Source organism: Pezoporus occidentalis, unplaced genomic scaffold, assembly GCF_034315485.1.
Source record: "Pezoporus occidentalis ecotype Australia unplaced genomic scaffold, CSIRO_AGI_Poc_V1 ctg280, whole genome shotgun sequence".
Taxonomy (NCBI): Eukaryota; Metazoa; Chordata; class Aves; order Psittaciformes; family Psittacidae; genus Pezoporus; species Pezoporus occidentalis.
Window position 1 is genome coordinate 549152 of NW_026914719.1, and position 9489 is coordinate 558640.

The 9489-nt window shown below is 57.9% G+C and overlaps 1 protein-coding gene across 3 annotated transcripts; it reads right to left on the bottom strand.

Annotated features, from left to right (window-relative positions):
- Nucleotides 1-481: 481 nt before the first annotated feature.
- FGD2 (FYVE, RhoGEF and PH domain containing 2) lies at nucleotides 482-9179 on the bottom strand. 3 transcript variants are annotated; one of them, XM_062625624.1, is made up of 17 exons: nucleotides 8808-9113; nucleotides 6532-6787; nucleotides 5701-5781; nucleotides 5089-5237; nucleotides 4562-4718; nucleotides 4297-4435; nucleotides 3798-3856; nucleotides 3321-3467; nucleotides 2850-2942; nucleotides 2462-2541; nucleotides 2353-2383; nucleotides 2156-2248; nucleotides 1821-1946; nucleotides 1498-1644; nucleotides 1144-1287; nucleotides 814-1060; nucleotides 482-742 (listed from the first exon to the last, which is right to left on the bottom strand). In XM_062625624.1, the coding sequence occupies exons 1-16, from the start codon at nucleotides 8870-8872 to the stop codon at nucleotides 827-829; spliced, it is 2001 nt and encodes a 666-aa protein (XP_062481608.1). In that variant the 5' UTR covers nucleotides 8873-9113; the 3' UTR covers nucleotides 482-742; nucleotides 814-826. The 3 variants fall into 3 exon arrangements, with proteins under 3 accessions (XP_062481608.1, XP_062481609.1, XP_062481610.1); XM_062625625.1 differs by lacking the exon at nucleotides 8808-9113 and adding an exon at nucleotides 7742-7953; XM_062625626.1 differs by lacking the exon at nucleotides 482-742 and having other exon boundaries at nucleotides 926-1060; nucleotides 1144-1246; nucleotides 8808-9179.
- Nucleotides 9180-9489: the final 310 nt, after the last annotated feature.

Sequence of the window (9489 nt, forward strand, 5' to 3'; positions counted from 1 at the left end):
CTGAGCAACATCTTGGGGGAAGCTAAAAAGGATGTGGAGAGAAAATACATGGGGCTGGAGCCTGCAGCACTGCGTGAATGACCAGGGGTACTCCTTTTGCTGACTGGTGGTGGAGGGGGGACGTCCCCATGTGCCCCAGCATCACTGCCCTGCACCAGCAGCTGCACGGGCCTGGCCTTGGCCCAGAGTGTTTCCCCTATCCAGAAATGAGGCACAAGAGGGAAGGCGCTGGCGAGCAGGACGGGGAGCAGGGGAAGGCTGGGATGGGCAGGAGCACAGGCTGGATCAGCAGTGCAGGCTGTGGGACTGCTGCAATCCGAGGACAGCCGCAGGACATCCTAAATCCAGCACCCCTGGGGCAGGCAGGGGTGAGGAACAGGCTGGGTCTCTGGTCACAGATCAGCCGATGTGCTGCCGCGGTGACAATCCCACAGGACGCTCTGGAAAATCCACCCCCAAAAAGGCTCGGTGGGCTGCACCGGGGGTTGCAGGTCGGGTTTATCACAGCGGGCTCAGTTCCACACATGCTTTAACACAACCGGGCATCCCCCTGCACCATCCTCAGCCGGGGAGGAAGGCTGAGGCGCTGCTGCCCTCGGGCGGCAGCCGGCGGCAGAGCGGGCTGAGGCTCCCCCAAGCAGGGCTCGGGTATCTCCATCCTCCCTGTCCAGTGCGGAGAGGGGAAGGAGGATGCAGCTCGTCCGTGCGGTGACAAACGTACCTCCACCTTGTCCTTTCTGTGCTGGAAAACCAAAACGCAGAGAGGTTGGGATCTGCCTGAAGGCAGGATGGGAATGGGGAGGTTTCACCCACCTGGAGCTGGGCCCTATTCTGCTTCATTGCAGGACTCTGCATCCTCCTCTTCCTCCTCGGGGTGTGTGATCCCCGCGGCACAGCGTGCCATGACCCTCATCCAGCACCGCTTCAGCTCCTCAGTGTCAGCCAGGAAGGTGTGGACCTGCCCCGACTGCACGAGCTGGAAAAGGTGCCGGGAATTCTCGTGCGGCAGGTCCCTCACCCTGTATCCCAGCAGCGGGATGGAGGTGTGGGCTCGGACATCCTGCCAAGAGCAGAAGCATGGTGGGAGGCAGGGGACGGGCACAAGGGGAAGGCCCTTGGAGGTGGAGCTGAGCCTGGTCTTACCTGGGGGGCTGCGTAGATGTACAGCACGAGGGGATCATCCTGCGGGATCACAAACCAGCCCCGGGTGGCTCCTTTGCCGTTCTTGTCCAGCATCTGCAGGGAACTGCAGAGCAAACTCCGGCCTGAAACCTCTGCAGCTTCCTTCTGCCAAAAACCAATCCAGTGACATCCCTGAACACCAGTGCAGGAGGCAGAAAGGGCAAGGAGCAATGGCCATTTCCTGGGGAATTCCCTGCCTGATCCACAGCTCCCTCCAAGCCAGGGGCAGGCGAGGGGTGGTCCTGGCTGCCAGGCACTGAGGGACCAGGGTGTGTGTAGAGCTCAGAGGAAGAGGGGCAGAGGGGCAGAGCTCACCTCCAAGATGCCTTTGGGCTTCCCCTCCCGGTCCTCGAGCACCACGTGGCCCATGAGGAACACATAACACTCCTGGCACACGCGGTTCAGGCGGTCCCCATCGTACTGCAGCTCAGCCCTGTAGTCAGAGCAGCGAGCACACACCACCTGCAGCCACCAGACCGGGACACTGGTGAGACTGGGGCATCCCAGGGACAGCTCCATGAGGAGCTGAGGGGCAGGAGCAGCGCTGATCCCGAGGACAAGTGTGTAAGGTGTAGGAGCGGAGTGCTCCAGCCCCAGCAGCCACCTGCACAGGCCGGGAGGGGCACAGGGAGACTCACGTATCCACAAGCTCGACAGTGGTGCCTGCGGCGCACGATGGCGTTGAAGGGCTCCCTGCAGCGCATGCACATGGTCACCAGGTTGTCCCGCACCCACTGCGGAGCACGGTGGCCCAGCTCCTCTGTCTGCGGTGGGAGGCTGCATCAATGGGGCTGGCGAGCCATGGTCTGGTGCTCCCAGCCCCTCTGATCTCACCCCTTCTCCTCCTCAGCCCATCTCCCCATCTGCAGCATCCCCACAGCTCGGTTATCAAGGGAAACTGAGGCACAGCACGGTGGGTGCTGTGCAGGGGTTGCTGGAGGCAGGCAAGGCATGGGGAGGGCAGGAGGGTTACCTTCAGTGCAGGGGTGCCCAGCTCCAGCCCAAGCACTGCTGTCTTAAAGGTCTCACTCCTCTTCTCCTTCCTGTCAATGGCATCTTGGAAGGCCTAGAGGGGAAGGAGGGCATGGAGGGGTGGTCAGAGAGGATTCCCACCACACAGGGCATCCAGCATGAGTGGGACGTGCCGCCTCATCCAGCCCTGAGCGGTACCTTGATCCAGGCGTTCATCTCCTCCTCAGACCTGGGTACAAAAAGGGAGCTGCATAAGCCACCCTCTCTCCTCCTTGAGGGTCTGCGGGACCATCACCCTTCCCCTTACCTGGCCTGCAGCTCCAGCGTCCGCTGCTTTCCCGAGACCAGGAATGTGTTTGGGAACTGCGCATCGTTCAGCTCCCGCACCTGAGAGACCGGAGGATGTGGAGCAGCTGAACCCACCTCCAACACACAGAGAGCTTCCCCCATGGTGTGAGGGACAGGGACTTCCCTCCTCAGGGACAAGCCCTTCAGCCCCTCAGATCCTGCATGGACCAGGTTTCACTGCTATTCCACAGGATCTGGGTGTATCAACCAGCCCTCCTCACCCACAAAGCCACCCCCCGGCTCCAGCTCCTCCCCGCTTCCTAAGGAAGCACAGAGGAAAAGCCACATTACACCCTAAAGTGGAGGCCAGGGTCGGGAAGAAGCCCAAAGACAAGGTGCTGTCTGACCTTCATGCTGTCCACGTTGATGCGGAGGTGGACCTGGAACTCAGCTCCCACCTGGATGACTCTGGGCACGCAGTACAGCAGCATGTTGTTGAACTGGGCAGGAAGGGGGAATGGGCTTGGCTGGAGCCCAGCACCAGCCTGCTCAGAGCTGAGGGCTTCCCTGGGATCTGGAGTCCTTTACTCCCTGGGGCTTGAACTGGTCTTTGGGAAGCATCCAGCCCCAAAAGTGACTGTTCCTGTCCCAGCCCTCTCCCACCCTGCAAAGGTGAAATGCTCTGGGAACACCCAGGGCTCCACAGGTTCCCAACCATCTTCTGTGCAGGGTGTCTCGTGCAGGTCAAACCCCCCAGCTCTGAATTCACCCCCTCTGTGTAGAGATGACCCAGCAACACCCAGTGAGGTGGTGCTGCCCCTCTCCCCATTCCCAACTTATCTGCTCCCTGCCATTCCCCTGGGCATCCCGGCTCCCACCAGGAACAGGTACTTCTCCGATGTGCTGTTGCTGCGGGTGGAGATCTTCTGGATTGGCCCCTCCTTGATCAGCTCATTGGAGGGATCCACGATGTCATCTTCAAGGCCCAGCCGCTGATAGACCACCCAGAGGTTCTGCAGCCGCTCCTGGGGAGGCAGAGGACATATTCTGTGCGGAGCTGAGCAGCCACAACCTTGTCGCCCCTGGTCCTCTCCGTCCCCAGGCCAGCAGACAAGCCTGTGAAGGATGGCACAGCTCTTTGACCCCAAACCCCTCTCCCAGCCTTGAACATCACAGCTGATGTTGCAGATATGGCTTCTCCAGGCTCAGGTTGATGGGTCGGGCATCAAGGGCAGGGTCTAACCTCCTCTGCTGAACCCACAGTGCTCCTGCCCCACTCAGGGCATGGCACAGCAACGAGGTCAAGAAGGAAGCTGCAAAGCAGCAAAGCACTTCCAGCTGGGACAGGCACTCACCATCTCTGCGATAGCTGCGTTTGAGTGCTTGGCCACCATAAAAATCATCTGCAGAGCCTCTGTAACCAGGAGGGAAAGGATGGAGGTTAAAGAAAAGTCCACGGTTCCCTTCCACCGCGCGTGCGGTGCCTGCTGCCGTCCCCTGGACACAGCCTGCATGGCCCTGGGGACAGCCGGCGGCTTCTTCCATCCCAGCACGAGCGGGAGCTGGTGTCCGCAGGGGTAGAGCACTGCCCTGGCCACTGCGGCTCTCCCTGGGGGATGCTCTGGAGGAACTACCCTTATCCTGAACCACCACCCGCCTTCCCCGCTGACCTCCACAGACCCTGCAAGGGCAGATTCATCCCTCTCCCTGCTAGGAAAGGGTCGCACTGAGAGGTTTATCCAAGAGAATCCAGGTATCCTGATGCCCATGCACAAACAACATCAGGGGCTGTTATTCCCCTACAAACCCATCCTGCTGCTCCCCACAGCAGGAAGAGCCAGAGGGAGCCCTTACTCTCTGCATCATCCCGGTCTGGGGACTCGGGAGGTAGTTTTCGGACATAATCCTTCAGGAGGAGTTCGTAGCGTGGGATCCTCTGCACGGGTTCCAGCATGTGGTGCTGCAGTGTTAGGTTAGCACAGATCTTCCTCTTCTGGGGAGAGACACCAGGCATGGAGAGAGAAACAGTGACCAGAACCAGTGACCAAGGCAGCTCCTACCCTCTGCTGCTCCCCCTTGCACGGAGATTTTGGGGAGCGCTGCTGCCGTCTCCCAATACCTGGATGTCAGCAATGAGCTCCTGGAAGGGCGGTGACTTCTCTGACCAGACAGTGATGAGCTCCACGGCCTTGTCAAAGTTCTTGACGTATTCACCATACATCTTAAGGAACGGCGCAAGCTTCTGGATCACATCCCCGATCCGGGGGTTGCAGCTCCTGCAGGAAGGAACCAGAGACCACAGTGCAATGGGACCGACAGACAGTGAAGGGTAAATCAAAGCTTGTGCACGGTGGAGAACACAGGTTTTAACCCCTGTGACCAGCTGTGTCCACAGACAACTTCATGCTTTCCAGAACGGGATGGTCCCCAGCTTGCAGCCAGCTTAAAACCACCTGAGATATCACCCCCCCCCCCCCCCCCCTTTCAGACATACCCTGATGTATGCTGAAGTGTTTTAAGGAAGAGCTTTAGAGCACAAAGACATTTGGAGTGAACCAGGCTGAGCTCTGGTCCTGATGGAAGCCCAAATTCCTCCCTGCTCCCCCATTCTGGCAAAGCAAGCCAGGTATCCTGAGTGCAGCTCACCAGTCCTCCATGCGCTTCTGCAGCTCTGGCAGGAAGAACTTGGAGTGGAACTGGTGGATGGAGGAGATGTTGGAGAAGATCATTTTCACCACCTCCTCTGGGACTGTCTTCCCATTTTTGGCTTCTTTCATCAGCTCTGTATAGAATATCTGGAAGAAAGAAGGGGTAAATCAAATGGTCAGGAATTGAGGATTCCTCTCTGAGACTGGCACATTACCCAGTGGAAGGGCATGACTGTGCAGGAGGGAAATCCCAAGCCCCAAGAGAGAAGTGTGGGGAATGGAAAGCTTTGCTGGGACAAAGGTGCTCCATGGAGGGCCAGACCCATTCTCCTGTCATGAAGACCAAGAGGCCAGCGTGGCTCACATCTGTACAGCTTCATTCTCCCCAAAATCTCCATGAAGCAGTCCCTGGTCTGTGCATACCCTGAACTGAGCCTGGGCACTGCCACAGGGCCCGAGCCCTGCTGAAGGGTACATGAAATGTGGGGAGTGTGGAGCTGTGCCCTGGCCCTGAGTGGTTTATCAGCATGGGGTGGCCGAGCTGTGCTGGTGGGGCAGATGGCAGCAGGGCTTTTGCTTCCCCATGTGGGTCCCTCTGCTCCCAGCTCACCTGGTCGAGAAGGTGAAGGCGGTTGACATATGCCTGCTCTGTCTCCAGCAGCTCCAGAGCGATCTTCTTCTCCCCTGGTTCCTGCATGGAGAGAAAGGATCAATGTCATGGGCAGAGACATGACCTCCACCAGCCTGAGAGGATTCAGCTCCATTTCCCAGTGTTCAGAGACCACAGTAAAGCATTAAACCGGACCTTCCCATCAAGGGAAGTAGCTCTACAAAGCATGCAGTGAAAACAAGGGTGAAAACAAAGCTGCCTGGTGGCTGTTGGGAAGCCTGGCTCATGTCCTCCTGGATCACCCCCTTCTCTGTGCCTATTTATCCCAGAGCAATACAGGGTTAGTGATCCTGAGGGGTGGGGCAGCATGGGGTGGATCAATCCTACGGTCTACAGATGCATCTAGGAATTGAATGCAGTCCTGCAGTCAGCAAAGGGCAGCACAGCCCTGGGGATGCCCTGAGATGGACCTGGCTGGGCTCACCTGCACATCCCTGGCAGTGTTCAAGGCCAGGTTGGACACAGGGGCTTGGAGCAAGCTGCTCTATGGAAGGGGTCCCTGCCCGTGGCAGGGGTTGGAGCTGGAGGAGCTTTAAGGTCCGTTCCAACACAAACCAGTCTGGGATTCTATGATCAGACCCTCATGGTGCGGTTGTATCAGAGCTGGAAGAGACAAGGTCTGCTTGGACCTAACTGACTATGGGGACTTTGTGCCTGAAGCACCAGGGAAGGGGCCACTTCTGTCACATCACACTGCAGCCCTTGCAGGGCAGGGACCTGCTGAGGGCTGCAGAGGCCTCGGCTCCAACCCAACCCAACCCCGGAGCTCACCTTGCTGCCCGGTTTGAGCCCGGGATCCTGCTGCCTCCTCCAGCTGTCCTCTCTGACCTTGTGCTGGAAGGAACGGAGGCATTTGAAGCTGAGCCCGCGCTGCCCCTGCTGCTGCTGCTCATTGCTCCCTTGCTCCGCTTGGTGCCGGGCATCCATCTGGGAGAGGCTCTGGCTGGCTGGAGGTGCTGGAAGCTGCTGGGACTGGCTGCTTGCAGGAGTGGGCTGGATGTGTGGAGCCTGCTTGCCCCTCCAGGCCCTGCCATGATAGAATCAGTGTGATCAGCTCACCCATTCCCCCATGGTGTGGCCCACCCAGCCCCCAGGTTAAAGCCACCATCCTCAAGTGAACGTGATGGGACACAAAGCAGCTGATGCTGCCTTGCTCTCCAGACCAGGGTCTGAAAGCCCATACATCCTCCAAGGATCCAGTCTCTCTTTTCCAGTGCCTCCTGCTGATGTGGTCAGGCCCTGTCGTGCTCTAGAAGAACACAACTCTCTCTGCTGTTCATCCAACCCACAGGCATTTCTTTCCCAAAGGATAACCCTGACCTCTGCGGTGCTGGCACAGCTCTGGCCCTCTGCCTGCTGCCACCGCAGAGCCAAAGTGGGGAGCAGCAGCCTCAGACATGAGGCTTTAACGGCCAAAGAGCCAAGAGGCATCAGCCAAGAGGAGGCTTGTGTAGGTGGTTGTGCAGAGGCGTAGCTCTTTGGTGGTTTTCTCTCTTCCTCTTTCTGGCAAAGACAAGGAAAACAGGTCCAGAGCAGGCAAGGGGGAGAAGCCACACAGGGCACAGGTTGTGAACATGACAGGGTTCATGTCTGTCACCCGAGAGCTGCTCCCTGGGGTGAACTGCCCTGGACAGAAACTAGAAGGACATTCCCTGGTGGCCTGCACCCAGGAGTGGGAAAAGGAGGAGGGGAAAGCTGGGATGAAACTGGACACAGAACTGCAAAGCTGAGGATAGCAGATGACTTGAGGGGCAGACACTCCTGTGAAACAGATGGTGGGTCCATTCTCACGCTGATCAGCACGTGTCTGTGAGCTCGGTAGTGCATCCACAGCCATGCTCACATCCCCTCCTGTCCATGGGGATGGCATAACCCTTCATGTGACAGGGAGGCTTCACCTCCTGGTGCCTCCCAGACTGTGCCAGCCTAAACCCACTCCCAGGATCCAGCTGGGAACTTCTCTCTTTCTATTTGTGCTGACCTGGGCTAAGCCATTTTCTGTTCCAGAAAACCTGTTTCCAGCTTCCTCAGCGTCCCCTGAAAGTCAAAGTTACTTCTATTTCCCCTAAATCCAAGTCACGCTTTGTGATGAACAACAAACACCCTGCAGCAGTGAAACGGAGGCACATCAAATGCCACCAATGCTTCCAGGACCACAACATCACAAGGGCACACTTCAACTCTGGGACCATGGGGACAACCGCTGCTCTGGAGCCATCCAGAGCAGAAAGCTGGGGACAAAGCAGCAGGGATGGAGGTGACATTCCCGGAGCAGACACTGCCTGACCACCTCTACTGCAGAACCCATTGGCCCAACCACCCAGCCTCACCGAGGCTCACTGAGAGGACACAAGGGAAGGCAGGATGTGGCATCCTGGTTCAACAGGTGGGGAAACTGTGGCACAGACCACAACAATGACTCGCCCCAAGCCTCAGAATCACTTCCACACCAGGGGCAAGGCAGATCCCCTCGCTCCAACCCTGGGTCACGCTGTCTGAGGGTCCCTGCTTCACTCCCAGTGAAGGTGCTGTTTTATGGGCCTCCTGTGCAGCCCCAAAGGAACTTGCTCTTCCCCTTAACACGATGCTTTCTCTTCCCTTTCCAGGGAGTCCCATCGCTGCAAACAGCTGGAGAGCCTGAGGCTGGTGCCTGAGGCTTGGATCCTCCCAAGCCTTCAAGCAGTCAGTTCCCAGTGAAAACCCTTGCCCATACATTTACAAAGCAAAACCCTTTTCCCCAGCAGCAGGAGAAAAAGCATTCCCCGGCCAGGCTGACACAAAGGTGCTGAGCACAGAGGGAACACGGCACAACCTATCCCTGAACCAGGCACTGACACCTCCAGCACAGCCACATCCCACTGAGGTTTTCAGCCTTCCATGCACAGGAGGAAGACACTGGGGCAGATCTGAGTGCTAAAGAGAAGCAGATCACCTTGTCAGCTCCTCTGCAGCCTCCAGGCCACCTCTGTGCTGGGTTTCTTCTTTCCCAAATCCATGCTGCACAGAGCTCAAACGCACCCACAGCACCCAGGACCCTCTCTCCTTACCAGCGCTCTTCAAACACAGCCACCAGGTTCAGCACCCTCTGTTGATTTTCAGCCTCTCCCTCCATGGCACTGCCTGCACCGGCTGGGAGCGGGTGTCAAGGGGCTGCAGGGTGGGAGCTGATGATCCCTTCTTCTCGAGGTGCTTCTGGGACCCAGGATGTTGGTTTGGGATGAGGAGCTGCACAAGGCAAAGACCATCTGCTGCCCTCCTTTCTGTGGGGGGAATGCTTGTCTCTGCGCTGGCCTCAAAAGGGAAAGGAAAGAGGAAGCACAGCACAAGTAGGAGAAACGTTGAGAAAACACTGGGAATTTGTTCAGTTTGGGAGACCCTCACTGTGTGTGCCCCAGGCTGGGCGGAACCGTGCCCAGAGCAGCAGTGGGGCTGGGGAAAGGGCAGGAGGCCTGATGGCTGCCTGCAGGGAGCCCCCAGCAATGGCTGTGTTAGCGTAAGAACTGACACATAACCACCGGGATGGTTATATGAGGTGCTTTATTGCAGGGCTGGAAACCAGGGGCACGCACCCAAATCTGGCTTCACCCTGGTCCCATCGCGCTCGCATTTTATACACTAAAAATTTCGTAACTAATACATATTCAACACAGATTACATCACTGACTAATACATATGCATCAAGGATTGCCACATCAGTCTATTACGACATCAGCCTCTTTTGCGCCTGCG